The sequence below is a fragment of the Sapajus apella genome, unplaced genomic scaffold (genome assembly GCF_009761245.1).
Source record: "Sapajus apella isolate SASKATOON/1434 unplaced genomic scaffold, GSC_monkey_1.0 scaffold19, whole genome shotgun sequence".
NCBI classification, from domain to species: Eukaryota; Metazoa; Chordata; class Mammalia; order Primates; family Cebidae; genus Sapajus; species Sapajus apella.
The window spans coordinates 29,119,910-29,136,692 of NW_022436959.1; the positions used below are offsets into that span (position 1 = coordinate 29,119,910).

The following is a 16,783-nucleotide window of genomic DNA, read 5'->3' on the forward strand; positions in this document are numbered from 1 at the left end:
CAGAAGAATTAGGTATAATGATAAGTAAAAGAAGTCAGACACAAAGAATATATACCATACTCTTCAATTTCTATGAAATCTAGTAAGTGGGGAAACTATAGTGATGGAAGTCAGTGCAGTGGTTACTTTCAGGTAGAGAGGGGAAGCATAGTATATGGGAAAAGGCCCAAGGGAGCCTTGTGGGGTAATAAAAATCTATATCTATACTTGACCTAGGGAGTGATTTCATGAGCATACATATATGTAAAAATTTACTTGGCTGAGCACTTACGATCTGGCCATTTTGCATATAACAATACATCAATCATAGGGGGTAGGGGTCACTTCAGAACAAGGACCATAAAACTCCTGCAAGATTTTATAAACCGTACCTTTTCATGGTTTTACATTTTTGTTGCCATTGACCTATTTCTCTATGGCGACAAGAAGTAAATGTGTTATAAAAATAAGATCAGTGTTTCTTTGTAAGTAGCTAGGAAGGCAGAAGCTGGGCAGTCTACAAGGCCTTCTGTAGCTAGGTCTTAGGGGGCTAATAACAGAAAGAATACAGGGAGTATTGGTAGACAAGTGGAGGTGGACACAAGGAAAGAAGAACATGGAGAGACAGTTTGGGCTTGATAGGCAATAAGAATCCCAGAGTTTCTCAACAGTTAATAATTTATCTACATACCATAATATAATCCCTGATGTCCTGTATGTACAAGGACATCAGGGTTGTAACCAAGCTTTAATACACTTGGTTAAAAATACACTCATTTTTTTTCCAACATAATTTTTAGAAATTATTTCCTCGCAAATCAATCTGATTATAAAATCTAACTTTAAGCCTGAGAAACATAAACTCTACCATAGCCATCATCCGCTCTGGCCAATATCAAGAAAAGACCTATGTATTATATCAGGTTGTACACACTCCATTTTGTGGCTTTCATTAGCTGTTAGAACCATGCGCTGTGCTTCTCTGACACATTTATGGAAGATGTTTGTTAGAGTCACAAAGAAGGGGGTATGTGAAACCAATGAACAAAGAAACCTAGATTAACCAATCTTTGACAGTGTCACCATTCAACAAAAATAAAAAAAAAAATGATGTAATGGTCTAAGACAAAGTATAATGAGCAAGGCCCATAACAAACCCACTAAGTGGATGATTCCATTCTTACCTTTATCGCGATCATAGAGCAAATCTTCTGTTGAGCAAGGGCTACCATCCTGGGATTCCGGGGGACAAAAGGGGGAGACACAGGGTGAATGACTGCTGCAGCTACTGCTGCGCTCCTGGACAGAAGGAGTCTGAGTGTCAATGCTGCGAGTACTACTGCTCCGGTAATAAGCAGGGAGTGGAGCTCTTCGACCATCTGGTATGTCCAACGGCTGTTAAGAGGAATACCATGAAACATCTGAATGCTGGTGCATACACTCTGTCTACACAGAAAGTATGTAGTATTTCTGTTGATTTCATATTCCACCACTATTGACCCAATTGATTCTTCAAAGGCTAAAGACCAAGCTTGCGTCTTAAGCTAATTTCTGCATGTTACCTTTATTGAGCTAAAAATTTCTTTCAAATCAAATTGTTGCCTTAAAAATTCCATAGCTCACTGTATGTACCTGTAGGTCAGCACATCCCATAATACTCCTCAAGGACAGCAGGAGTTTAACACTGTATCCCTAATGCCTGGCACATGGCAGATATTTAGTACACATTTGCTGAACAAATTAACTGAATTGCTAAAAAAAATTTCACTTTGACATGCTTGTAAGAAAAAGTGAAATCTCATATTCACAGGTACACATTTTTCTGTTTGTTCATTCCTTTCAATTTTTTAAAGGCTATGAACAGAACCATCGTTTCTATTTCCTTTGCAAATTATCCAAAATTTCTAATAAAGAGATTTATTCTATTACTACTCAATAGAGGTTATTAACATAACTCAGAAGAATTCTAATATTAGAATAATTCGAATATCAAATTCTACTAATTTGGTATCCAACTAAGTAGGACTACTCAAAATTTTCCTTAGTTTGAATACATTATTCTTAGTAGCAAAAAGAAGAAATAGGAAACCATAATCACAGGGCCATATATTTTGGTCTTGAGGGCACCTCAGAGCTCAATTAGTCTATTGTTTTCTTTTCACAAATGAGGAACCTATAGTTCAGAGCTCCTAGTGACACAGCTAATTAGGTGGCTTCAGAGATGCTGCTGTAGTGGACTTTTTCTACTCTACTATTCTGATTCTACTGTAAAAATAGATCTTACTCCATATTCTTCATTTGTGTGCTAACAAAATAAGGTTAACAAGTAAAAGTCTCTATATTAAATTATTAAACACACGATTGCAATGCTAGGGAAAAGAACCAATGTACTGTTATTTGTATTTTCACTATTGTGTCTACTGCCCTTACTCTGATCACTGTCATTTCAGAGATTTTAGAAACACTGTCAAGAGGGGAAATGAAGGAAGGTAAAATCAGGTCAGATTCAAAATGTATCAATATTTTCTAGACCAAACGAGTGAAGGCTGACACTATGCAAATGAAAACATCATTTAGAGTTCTGCCCCTGCTGTCCTTGGAATGGAGAAGAAACAAAGAGGCTGAAGGCTTTACTTGCACTGCTAGCATGACATAGTCACCATACAGAGAGGAGCCCAGTCTCTTCCTGTGAGCCCTCAACACCCCACCCTTCACCCAGTGGGGCTCCCAGCTCAGGCCAGCAGCACAGCTGCCCCACCCCTGGCTGAATATCCCAGTAGCAGCGGATCTGTGTATCTGAAGTGTAGCTCCCAGAGGCAACTGAAAGCCCCTCTGCCACTGCAGTGGTACCACCCTTGCTACCCTTGGATTAGGAAAAGAGCAAAGACCCTGAATGCTTTAACCATACCTTCAGCAAGCTGCCACTGTCCTGAGAAGAGGTCAGTCTGTCTCCCAGAGGAACACCCCCCGTCCCAGCTTGGGCCCACAACACAGCTGTCCTACCCCAAGCCAATCACACTGGCCACAGTTTTGCACTTCTCTGGGGTGGAGCCCCTAGAGACAAGTGACCCCCTGCCACAGCCACTGCCAAGGTCCCTTCGCCTACTGCCTCCAAGTTGGGAGAGAACATAAAGCCTTAGCTCACCCCAGAGCTGCAGTGTGCAGCCTGGGAGTGCCAAACCAAGATCTGCAACCAGCACTTGGGTGGGAGAGGAGCCCACACTTGCAGAGCACTGAGGTGGAGCACAGCTGCAATGTGCAATGGTGAGGAAATACAGAGGAGTCACGTGGCTGAGCAAGAGTTTACCTACTAGCCATTATACTTAAGAGCCATCTATTGATCAGAGGGCAAACTTCAATACCAAAAATACTTTGCTAATAAGCCCTCCTGTGAAACAAAAGACAATAACTCAGCTACAAATAAAGACCCTGCACAATGCCTTAGCCTCTGAAAACATCCAGAGAAGTCAAGCGACTGTACAAATTATACCATGGAGGATACATCAGCCCACAAAGATGAGAAAGAACCAGTGCAAGAACTCTGGCAACTCAGAAAGCCACAGTGTCTTCTTTCCTCCTAATAACCAGATTAGTTCCCCAACTAAGGTTCTTAAGTAGGAATGGCTGAAATGACAGAAAGATAGAATTCAGAATATAGGAATGAAGATCAAGATTCAAGAGAAAGCCAAAACCCAAACAATGAAATCTAATGATTGATAAAATAATACAGGAGCTGATTGATGAAATGGCCATTGTAAGAAGGAAACCAACTGATTTGAGATCAAAAAAGAGATTACAAAACTTTCATAATGCAATCCCAAGTATTAACAGCAAAATAGACCAACCTGAGGAAAGAATCGCAGACTCTGAAGACTGGTTCTCTGAACTTAGGTGAACAAAAATTTTTTTTTTCTTTTTTATTTGAGACAGAGTTTTGCTCTTGTTGCCCAGGCTGGAGTGCAATGGTGCGATCGTGGCTCACTCTGCCTCTTGGGTTCAAGAGATTCTCCTGCCTCAGCCTCCTGAGTGGCTAGGATTATAGGTACCTGCTACCATGTTAGTAGAGACACGTTTTCATCATGTTGGCCAGGCTGGTGTTGAACTCCTGACCTCAGGTGATCCACCTGCCTTGGCCTCCTAAAGTGCTGGGATTACCGGCGTGAGCCACCATGCCTGGCTGAAATTTTTTAAAAAGAATAAAAACAACAGACAAGCCCTCTGAGAAATACTGTACTACGTAAAGAGACTAAATCCATGATGCACTGGCATCCCTAAAAGCGATGAGGAGAATGCAAGCAACTTAGAAACCGTATTTCAGGAGACTGTCCAAGAAAACTTCTCCAACCTTAGTAAAGAGGCCAACATTCAAATTCAGGAAATTCAGAGAACTCCTGCAAAATACACAAGAAGACCATCCCCAAGACACAAAATCTTCAGATTCTCCAAGGTTGGAATGAAAGAAAAATAGAATAGGTAGGTCACCTACAAAGGGAACCCCATGAGGCCAAAGCAGACCTTTTGGCAGAAACCCTGAAAGCCAAAAGAGATTGGGAGCCTATGTTCAGCATTATGAAAGAAAAAATTTCCAAGCAAGAAGTGCATATCCAGTCAAACTGAGCTACATAGGGCGAAGGATAAATAAGATCCTTTTCAGATAAGTAAATTGTAAAGCAATTTATTACTTCCAGACCTGCCTTACAAGAGGTCCTGAAAGGAGTGCTAAATCTGAAAAGGAAAGGTTATCAGCCACTACAAAAACACACTTAAGTACACAGAATAGTGAATTGAGTCTACATAATAACTAGCTAACAACACAATTAAGGGTCAAATCCATACATATCAATATTAACCTTGAATGTAAATGGATTGAATATCCCAATTAAAAGGTACAGACTGGGCCGGGCGCGGTGGCTCAAGCCTGTAATCCCAGCACTTTGGGAGGCCGAGGCGGGTGGATCACGAGGTCAAGAGATCGAGACCATCCTGGTCAACATGGTGAAACCCCGTCTCTACTAAAAATACAAAAAATTAGCTGGGCATGGTGGTGCGTGCCTGTAATCCCAACTACTCAGGAGGCTGAGGCAGGAGAATTGCCTGAACCCAGGAGGCAGAGGTTGCGGTGAGCCAAGATTGCGCCATTGCACTCCAGCCTGGGTAACATGAGTGAAACTCCGTCTCAAAAAAAAAAAAAAAATTACAGACTGGCAAGCTGCATAAAGAAGCAAGTTAAATGGTAGGTGTCTTTGAAAGACCTAGCTCACATGCAAAGACACCCATAGAGTCAAAATAAAGGGATGGATAAAAATCTACCAAGCAAATGGAAAACTGAAAAAAGCAAGGTTGCTATTCTAATTTTAAACAAAACAGACTTTATGCCAACAAAGATCAAAAAAGGCAAAGAAGGGCAGTATATAATGGTAAAGGGTTCAATTCGGCAGGAGGACCTAATTATCCTAAATACACATGCACCCAACATAGGAGCATCCGGATCCATAAAGCAAGTTCTCAGAGACGTACAAAGAGACTTAGATGTCTACAAATTAATAATGGGAGACTTCAACACCCCACTGCCAGTATTAGACCACTGAGGCAGAAAATTAACAGAGATGTTCGGGACCTGAACTCAACACTTGACCAAATGAACTGAACAGACATCTATAGAACTCTTCACCCCAAAACAATAGAGTATACATTCATCTCATTACCGCATGGCACATAATGTAAAAACCACCACACAAATGGACATAAAACAATCCTCTACAAATTAAAAAAAAAAAAAAAAAAAAAACCTGAAATCATGCCAACCATACTCTTGGACCACAGTACAATAAAAATTGCAATCAATACTAAGAAAATTGCTGAAAACCATACAATTACATGGAAATTAAACAACTTGCTCCTGAATGGCATTTGGGTAAGAAATTATGGCAGAAATCAAGAAATTATTTGAAACTATGAGAACAAAGATACAACATATACTACATTCTATGGGACATGGCTAAAGCAGTGTTAAGAGGGAAATTTACAGCTCTAAAGGTCAATGTAAAAATATCAGATCTCAGATAACAACTTAACATCATATCTAGAGAAACAAGAGCAAACCAACTCCAGAGCTGGCAGAAGACAAGAAATAACAAAACTCAGAGCTGACCTGAAAGAAACTGAGATGCAAAAAAAAAAAAACCCCTAAGTTAATTATTTGAAAGAATAAGTGAGAGAGATAGACAGCCAACTAGATTAATAAAAAAAGATCCAAATAAAATCAGAAATGACAAAGGGGATAGTACCAGTGACTCCACAGAAATATAAAAAGCCCTCAGACTACTACTATGAACACCTCTATGCGTACAAGCTAGAAAACATAGAGGGAATATGTAAATTCCTGGAAACATACAACTTCCCAACACTGAACCAGGAAGAAAGAATCCCTGAACAGAACAATAATGAGTTCTGAAACTGAATCAGTAACACAAAGCCTACCAACCAGAAAAGAACCATGAACCACACAGATCCACAGCCAAACTCTACCAGATGGATAAATAAGAGCTAGTACCATTCCTACTGAAATTATTCAAAAAAATTGAGGGGGATTGACTTCTTAATTAATTCTGTAATGCCAACATCATCCTGATACCAAAACTTGGGAGAGACACGACAATGACAACAAAAACTTCAGGTGAACATCCTCAATAAAAATAGATGCAAAAATCCTCAACAAAATACTTGCAAGCCAAATCTAGCAGCAGATCAAAAAGCGAATCCACCATGATCAAGCAGATTTTATCCCTGGGATGCAATGTTGGTTCAACATATGCAAATCAATAAATGCAATTCATCACATAAACAGAACTATAAACAGAAACCACATAATTATCTCAATAGATGCAGAAAAGGCTTTCAATAAAATCCAACATCCCTTCATGTTAAAAACTTCCAACAAACTAGGCACTGAAGGAACATACTTCAAGACAGTAAGAGCCATCTCAGAAAAACCCACAGCTAATGTCATACTGAATGGGCAAAAACTGGAAGCATTCCCTTGAAAACTGGAATGAAACAAGAATGCCCTCTTCTCACCACTCCTGTTCAACATAGTACTGGAAGTCCTGACCAGAGCAATCAGGCAAGAGAAAGAAATAAAAGATATCCAAATAGGAAGAGTAAAGGCAAACTATCCCTGAATGCAGATGATATGATTCTATACCTAGAAAATCCCATAGTATCTGCCCAAAGGCTCCTTGATCTGATAAACAACTTCAGCAAAGTTTTAAGAAACAAAACATACAAAAATCAGTAGTATTCCTATATACTAACAATATCAAAGCTGAGAGCCAAATAAAGAATACAATCCCATTCACAATAGCCATAAAAAGAATAAAATACCTAGGAATACAGCTATCTACAGAATGGAAAGATCTCTAGAACAAGAATTACAAAGCACTGCTCAATGAAATTAGAGATGACAGTATCAGATGGGAAAACACTCCATGCTTATGAATAGGAAGTATAAATATTGTTAAAAATGGCCATACTGCCCAGGTGCGGTGGCTCATGCCTGTAATCCCAGCACTTTGAGAGGCCAAGGTGGGCGTATCATGAGTCAGGAGATTGACCATCTCGGCCAACTTAGTGAAACCCCATCTCTACTAAAAAAATTAAAATTAAAAAATAAAAAATAAGCCAGGTGTGGTGGCATGCGGCTGTAGTTCCAGCTACTCAGGAGCCTGAGGCAGGGTAACTGCTTGAACCCGGGAGGCGGAGGCTGCAGTGAGCCGAGATCATGACACTGCACTCCAGCCTGGTGACAGTGTGAAACTTCGTCTTAAAAAAAAAAAAAAAAAAAGGCCATACTGCCCAAAGCAGTTTCCAGATTCAGTGCTCTTCCCATCAAACTTCCAATGATATTCCTCGCAGAAATAGAAAAATCTATTTTAAAATTCATATAGAACCAAAAAGGAGCTTGAAGAGCCAAGGTAGTCCTAAGCAAGAACACCACAGCTAGAGACATCATATGGCCTGGCTTCATACTATACTACAAGGATATAGCAACCAAAACACGGTACTGGTACAAAAGCAGACATACAGACCAACACAACAGAAGAGAGAGCCCAGACACTGCAGACCTATAACCATCTGATCTTTGACAAAGCTGACAAAAATAAGCAATGGAGAAAGGACTCCCTATTCAATAAATGGTGCTGGGATAATTGGTTAGCCATATGCAAACTGATTGAAACTGAATCCCTTCTTTATACCATAAACAAAAACCAACTCAAGATGGATCAAAGACTTAAATATGAAACCTGAAACTATAAAACCACTGGAAGATAACCTAAGAATTACCATTGTGGACGTAGGACCTGGCAAAGATTTCATAATAAAGACGCCAAAGGCAACTGCAACAAAAACAAAAATTGAAAAAAATTAAAGATTTTTAAAATTTTAATTAAAGAGCTTCTGTACAACAAGAGGTTTCAACAACAGAGTAAACAACCTATGTAATGGGAGAAAACGCAAACTATGCATCTGACAAAGATCTAATATATAGAATCTAAAAAATGAAAACAAATAAGCAAAAACCAAAGAATCCCATAAAAAAGTGGGCCAAATGGCCAGGCATAATGGCTCATACCTGCAATTATAATCCCAGCACTTTGGGAGACCAAGGCAAGAGAATTTCTTGAGCTCTGGAGTTTGAGATAAGACTGGGCAAATTAGCAAGACGTTGCCTGTACTAAAATTTAAAAAAATCAGCTGGCTATGGTGGCACGTGCCTGTAGTCCCAGCTACTCAGGAGGCTGAGGTGGGAGAATCACTTGGGCCTGAGAGACTGAGGCCACAGTAAGCCATGACTATGCCACTATACTCTAGCCTGGGCAATGGAGCGAGACCCTGTCTTATAAAAAACAAAACAAACAAACAAAAAAAAACGCAGGCAAATCACATGGACAGACATTTTCAAAAGAAGTATATGCACATGGCCAACAAGCATATGAAAAAATGCTTCACATCACTAACCATTACAGAAATGCAAGTCAAAACTGCAATGACATACCATCTCATCAGTTAGAATGGCGATTATTAAAAAGTCAAAAAACAGATGTTGGCAAGGTTGTGGAGAAAAGGGAATGCTTATACGCTACTGGTGGGAATGTAGATTAGTTTAATCACTGTGGAAAGCACTGTGGTGATTTCTCAAAGAACTCGAAGCAGAATTACTTTTCAACTTAGCAATCCCATTATTGAGTATATACCCAAAGGAATATAAATTGTTCTACCATTAAGACACGTGCATGCAAATGTTCATCACAGCACTATTTACAATAACAAACACAGGGAATCAACCTAAATGCCCATCAGTGGTAGACTGGATAAAGAACATGTGGTAGATACACACCATGGAATACTATGCAGCCATAAAAACAATAAGATCATATCCTTTGCAGCAACATGGATGGTGCTAAAGGTCATTATCCTAAGCAAACTAACACAGTAACAGAAAACCAAATACTATACATATTCTCACTTATAATGGGAACTAAACATTGAGCACCTATAGACACAAAGAAGGTAACAACAGATACTAGGTCCTATGTGAGGGTGGAGGGTGGGAGTAGGGTGAGGACTGAAAAACCACCTTATCAGGTAGTATGCTTATTACCTGAGTGACGAAATGATCTGTATACCAAATTCTTGTGACATGCAATTTGCCTATATAACAAACCTGCACATGTGCCCTTGAACCTAACAGTTAAAAACTTCATTTGTCTACAGAATGCTGCTAAACAAAAACTATACCAACTTCACAACCTAACAATGACTATTCTAAAGAGAGTTTTTAATTATTTATATATCAGTTCATTTTATGAACAAAAAATGTTAACAAATTGCCTTGTTAACTACACTGGAATACTGACATAGTTAACAAGACAACTTTCCTTTTCTGGCTACTGGCCAATTCATGGTGATATTTTGATTCATTAAAATTTTTAGGTACACTTAATCATAAATATAAAACTTCTAAAAATTATAAGTTTATAGGTTATCCCAGAATAATTCTGATATGGCTACTACTGAAGTAAGGCTTATTTAAAAGGAGAAGTACTTTACCAAATTTTTTATTTTAGTATAGTTTTGGTTTTTAAGGATGTTTTTAAGGAATCAGCAAATATGTGAATTATCTCATCTTCCAAAGATGAGATCAAGTTTATGTACTTACATTACTGTCCTTAAACTTAATGTATAAAGAAAACAGTTTAATGGGCTGGGCACAGTGGTTCCAGCACTTTGGGGGGCCTAGGTGGTCGGATCACTTGAGGTAAGGAGTACGAGACCAGCTTGGCCAACGTGGTAAAACACTGTCTCTACTAAAATTACAAAAATTAGATGGGCATGGTGGTGTGTGCCTGTAATCCCAGCTACTCAGGAGGCTGAGGGGGAAGAATTGCTTGACCCTGGGAAGCAGAGGTTACAGTGAGCTGAGATTGTGCCACTGCACTCCAGCCTGGGCAACAGCGCCAGACTCTGTCTCAAAAAAAGAAAACAGTCCAATGGCAAACAGAGATGCCATATGTCTAAAGAGTTCCTTGATGGAATAATATACATAAAAATAAAAACTTAACATGAAATGTTAAAGGAGACTAAAATAGTACAATCTTTTGGGAGGGTAATTCTGGCAATATTCATCAGTATTTTAAATGTACAAATGCTATGACCTAGCAATTTCACTGCCAATTTTAAAATGGGGAGAAAGATCTAAATAAACATTTCTCCAATATACAAATGGCTACTAGCACATGAAAAGATGCTTAACATCTTCAGCCATTAGGAAATGCAAATTAATACTACAGTGTTGTATCACTTCACATCCACTAAGCTTGCTATAATAAAGAAAAGGACAGATAATTACAAGTGTTAGGATGCAGAGAAACTGGAACTCTTATGCACTGGTAGGAATGTACAATGTTGCAGATGCTTTGGAAAAGAGTTTGGCAGTTCCCTAAAAGGTGAAATTAAAGTACTATATTAGCAATTCCAACCCTAGGTATACACCCAAGAGAAACGCCAACAGTATGTTGATACAAAAACTTGTATACAAATGTTTATAGAAGCATTATGCACAATGGCCAAAAAGGAAAACAATCCAAATTTCCATTAATTTATAACTGAGTAAGTAAAATCCATATAACTGAGTGTTATTTGGCCATAAAAAGGAAGTCACTGATAACAGTCTAAACATGGGTGATCCCTAAAAACATTAGGCTAAGTTGAAGCCAGTTACAAAAAGCCATGTTGTACGATTCTATTGATAGGAAATGTCTAGAACCACCACCAAAAAATCCATAAACAGATTAGTGGTTGCCTAAGGCCAAGAGTATTATAGGTAAATGAGGGACCACTGTGAAAGGATACAATGTTTCTTTTGGGGATGATGAAAATGCTGTAAAATTAATTGTGATGATGGCTGTATAACTCTGAATATGTTAAAAACCACTGAATTGTACACTAAATGAGTAAATTGGATGGTATGTGAATTATATCTTAATAAAGCTGTTACCAAAAAAGTTCTTTTCAGGCAGCTTGTTATATCAAAAAAAAAAAAAAAAAAAAAAAAAAAAAGGGATTCAAATATCCCAAATAACCTTACCTTGGATACTTCTTCCTTCCCATTACTTTCTTTAATGAATACCTTTTCTAATTCAGGACTTATTCCTTCTACATTGCAGGGCACACGTGAAACAGATGATTTTGGCACTGATACATTTGACAGTGGCATAGGAACTGACCTTGATCCAGTAGCCTATGAGATAAGATAAAGGTGATGTCAAATTATTTGTGGTCAAGGCAATCAAGACTGAAGAGTATGGTAAATACTAAAATTGAAACTCAATGAGCAGAGTTATTTCTGACCTTTCAAATACAATAAAAATTCAGGTGCACATACCGAAATTTAGGTTCTGAAGGAAGTAAAATGAAAATTATATAATCAGAATAATCCTTTCAAATCCCTTTATGTAAGTATAATGGTATAACTATATAATGTATACACTTGTTCAGCAGAATGGCAGACAGAATCTTCTGCATTACACTGTTTTCCTTTTTCTGTTTCACGGAACAGCATAGTTGAAACCATGTAACTTAAATATATCATGTAAGTCCACTCTATAGCTCTGTATTAATATGTTTAAAAGATGTTTGTTTTCTGTATAGTGACAATTACCTTCTAGTATTTTTCATTTCCAACAGATTTTCTTAAATCTGTTGGATTATTAAGTAATGGCAACCGTACTATACTAAGTTCAACTCTCTTAACAATTTAAAGGCTGTTTTCAAAAGTCCTTGGCAGGAGTTCTCAAAAATTAACTACCACTAATAGCTGTTGTTAAGTAAAAACTGCAAGACAATCTTTTGATGCGTAAGGATTTATACAACAGAAAAGAAGTAAGAAAAATAAAGATTAATAAGGTAAAAATTAAAACAATATATGACCTCTATCTTACACTGAATCAAGTTGATATACATGATCTGTGTTAAGGTGGACTGCTAATCATTGGTTAGCAATATTTCTCATACAACGGTGTATTCTTGCCAGTTGTGAGTTGCTGCTCAGCAATGTCTTTTGTCTCTCATTGATGCATTTGTATGTTAGTATCACGTATTTTTTCAAATACTGTTGACCCTTGAACAACATGGACCTGTGTGGGTCCACACATACAGATTTTCTCCTACCTCTGCTACCCCTGAGACAGCAAGACCAACCTCTCCTCTTTCTTCTCCTCCTCAGCCTACTCAAAGTGAAGGCAATGGGGAGGAAGACCTTTGTGATGATTTACTTCCACTTAATGAACACTGAATACGTTTTCTCTTTTTTATGATTTTAATAATTACCATTTATTTTCTGTATCTTTATTGAAGAATACAGAATATATGAAACATACAAAATGTGTTAAGCACTATTTTATGTAATCAGTAAGGCTTCTGGGCAATAGAAGGCTATTAGTAGGTAAGGTTTTGAGAAGCCAAAATTATAAACAAATTTTCAACTGCATGAGGGTCAGTGCCGCAACCCCTATTGTTGTTCAAGGGTTAACTGTATTTTATCAAATAGGTAATCAGCTTTTATCAAATGTTTTTCTTTCAGCATTTTTACATTTTTTCATATTTAAATACTTAACCTATCATGATTTATTTTTGTGTATGGTGTAAAGTCTAAGTATTCTTTCACCCACACAGTAATCCCACTGCTGTAACATTTCTTTATGGAGTCTATATTTGATTTCCTGGAGCTACTATCTGATAATGCCCATACAGAGTGCCACTTAATTGCTATAATTTTATATTACATTTCGGTATCTTGTAGGAAAAGTCTTTTCAAATTTTCTTTTCTATTAATGAGCACTGCTTTTTTCATTGACTTTTGAAGACAATTTTTCAAGTAATAAAAACAATTCCTTTTAAATTTGCACTGGAACTCAAAACAATTTGTACATTAATTTCAGGTAAATTGCTATTTGAAAAATACTGAATTTTCCCATCTATCAATGTGTTAAGACTTCCCATTTATGTGTCTTGTATTTCATGTTCTCACAGATGTAAAGTTTGCATATTTAAATGTGGTTCTAGGCATTTTATATTTTTCATTATATTTTCAAGCATGTTATTACTAGTACAAGAGGAAACAATTTGCATATGTTTATACTTTATCTAATCATCTAGCTTCAGTTTTCCCCTTTTCATTATGGAAAATTCCAATCATAAACATAATTCAATAGAGTAAAATAATAAACCCCTAGCTGCACATAATCCAGCTTCAAAAATTATCAACATTTACTAATTTGTTTCATGTGAACACCCCTTTTTGGTTTTTGGAATATTTTAAAGTACGTTCTAGACTTCATATTTCACCTACAAATATTTCAGTATGTACAGCAAAGGATCACCATTTTTAAGAAGAACCAAATGGAAAAATTCAATGTAAATTTGAACAATTGTTTAAGTCTTCTTTGTTAAGTCAGTGGGTCAACTGATCTAGTGTAAGTGCATTGGACTCCTAGAGAAAAACTGCTTGAAATAAACAATAAGAATATCCTACTTCTATCAGATTAAGGAAAAAAAAAAGGCATGAATGAATTTTCACTTCAAATGTTCAGGCTTGCCAGCTGGTTTTACAGCTCTAATGAGGTATAACAGGCATACAAAAAATGTTTCCCTTTTTAAGTATGCAGTTTGTTGAGCTCTGTTACACAGATAACAGTCCTACAATTACCAGTACCGTTACATTCAGAATCTTTTATCCAAAAAATTTCCCTAGGGCTTCTCTGTGGTCAATCCCCCATCCCTAAAATTTTGTTCTGATAATGTTTCCTTTTTGAGAATCTAACATAACAAATCATAGTATGTAGCCTTTTGCTCCTGATTTCTTTCACTTAGCATGTTTTAAGATTTAACCATGTTGTTCCATGTATCAGTAGTTCCTTTCATTTTACTGCCTAACAGTATTACATTGCATGGACATATGAAGTGTTTATTCACTCACAACTTGATAGATGTTTATTTCCATTTTTTTTCAGTATTATGAATAATGCCTCAGAAGATTCACCTACAAGTCTTTATGTAGACATATGCTTTTATTTCTCATGGACCAATACCAAAGGGTGAAAATTCTAGTTTAATGGTCAGCATATGTTTAACTTCTTAAGAAAATGACAAAATGTTTGCCAAAGTAAAAAGTACAAAGTCTGTACCTTTTTGTGTTCCCACCAGCAATGTGTAGCTGTTTTGATTGTTCCACATCCTTATCAACAGTTGGTATTATCAGTAACTTTCATTTTCGCTATCCTATCATTAGTTTTAGTAGTCTTGTTAATTCACTTTGATTTTCTAAATATATAATATCATATGCAAGTAGTGATGATTCTTTTTCTTACTGCCCTGTTCTAGAACCTCTGAACCACTAACAATATCAATAATTATAGACATCCTTCACTTGATTTTTTTAACAATTATGCTACTAATATTTTATTGTTAAGGTCTCACTGTATATGCAGTTAGTCACATTAGGAAATATCCTATTTTTAGTTTAGTAAGAGTTTTTTTTTTTTTTTTTTTAATCACAAGATACTGAGTTTTTATCAAGTGTAATTCAGCATCTAGAAAATCAAATGTTTTTTCTACTTTGGTTTTCTGATGCAATGAACTAAACTAATACATTTCCTAATGTTGAATCATCCTTATCTTTGTGAAACAAATCCTAATTGGGTTTGTTTTGATACACTGCTTGGGTTTCTTCTGTTATACTACTATTTTGTTCCATAGGATATTTAGTATTTATTTCTAGGGGAAAATAAAAACGTTAATCCTCAAATTCATCATATGTAAAATAGGGACAAGATACAAAGAACTGTCTGTCAGGAAGATTAAATGAAATAATGCCCATAGTTGCTCAATAAGTGAATGAAGTAAAGATTTTAGTCTAGGTCAGTATCATCCTTGAGACCACTATCCTCTGTTATATGTGTTATTAAGACAAGGCTAAACATATGTTTTTTAATCTTCTTCTTGTTTTTTTTTTTTTTTTTTTTTGAGATGTATTCTAGTTCTGTCGCCCAGGCTGGAGTGCAGTGGCACGATCTTGGCTCTCTGCAACCTCCATCTCCTGAATTCAAATAAGTCTCCTGCATCAGCCTCCCGAGTAGTTGGGATTACAGGCACCCACCACCAGTCTGGCTAATTTTTTTTTTTTGTTTGTTTGTTTTTTGTTTTTTTAGTAGAGGCAGGGTTTCACCATGTTGGCCAGGCTGGTTTTGAACCTCCTGACCTCAAGTACTCTGCCTGCCTTGGCCTCCCAAAGTGCTGGGATTACAGGCGTGAGCCACCTCATCTGGCTGCTTTTAAATAGTCTTTTTATAATCATTTAACAAAGAAGTAATTTAGTAGAGCTACAGATTCATGGTATTTATTTAATGCTAAAATGATGAATTCTCTTCCTTAATGAACTAAAAGTTATTATTCAAATCTAGAGAAGAAGAAGTTAGCCTACCTGAGTGTGATTGATTGTTATATGGTTGCCATGAAGAGGTGACTGGCGATCTTTCTCCTTACTGTGACGACTACTTTGTTTACTGCGTTGTAGCTGCTGCCTCAGTTTGGCGATCTGCTTTGGGGAGAGGGAAAGGGAACAAAGCAAGAAGAGAATAAAAGTGAATACCAAATTTTTATATTTATTTCTTCAGTTTGGGGGTATTGATTAAAAAATTTTCAACTTTCTAAGAAGAGAGAATATTTCACCACAATGATTTACTCTCCCAAGTTTTTAGAATTAAGATTATTAAAAATGAGAAATAAATATATGCTACAATTGCCTCACTTTTACCAATTTGAATAGTGTTACTGGTAAATATGCTAACTACATTTCCCCAGATTATTTCAGATTTTACTTTTTTTAACACCAGAAATATCTTCCTTTTTGAAAACCTTTTATAAGATGAAAAATAATATTTCAAATGCCAACTGATTAAAGTTAAACCTGATCTTGAAACATAGGGACCACATTAGTTTCTAAGTTCCTGTCTTACATAAAAAAAAATGGATCTGGGTTTATCAGTTACTAAACACTAAAATTGTAAATCCCATGGTGTGGTGGAGAATCAAAGCTATTTGGTATTAGTAACTTATTAATATTTAATATATTACTACATCTTTAATCATTAAACCTTTAAAAACAAATATAATTTAGGGTATATTCTCCTAAATGGAAGGATCACACTTCCCTGGTTTCACAGAAAAGTCATTACTATAATATGAC

The 16,783-nt window shown here is 36.7% G+C and overlaps 1 protein-coding gene across 5 annotated transcripts in view; it reads right to left on the reverse strand.

Annotated features, from left to right (window-relative positions):
* GLCCI1 (glucocorticoid induced 1) overlaps nt 1-16,783 on the reverse strand; it is a 153,621-nt gene that overhangs the window by 17,178 nt on the left and 119,660 nt on the right. For 3 of the 5 annotated variants that reach the window (XM_032286747.1, XM_032286749.1, XM_032286746.1), the window contains 3 exons: nt 16,019-16,132; nt 11,627-11,779; nt 1,164-1,374 (listed from right to left, as the gene is read on the reverse strand). In XM_032286747.1, the coding sequence (XP_032142638.1) occupies nt 1,164-1,374; nt 11,627-11,779; nt 16,019-16,132 (478 nt within the window). Of the gene's footprint in view, nt 1-1,163; nt 1,375-11,626; nt 11,780-16,018; nt 16,136-16,783 lie in introns of all 5 variants that reach the window. The other 2 variants (XM_032286745.1, XM_032286748.1) reach the window with 1 other exon arrangement.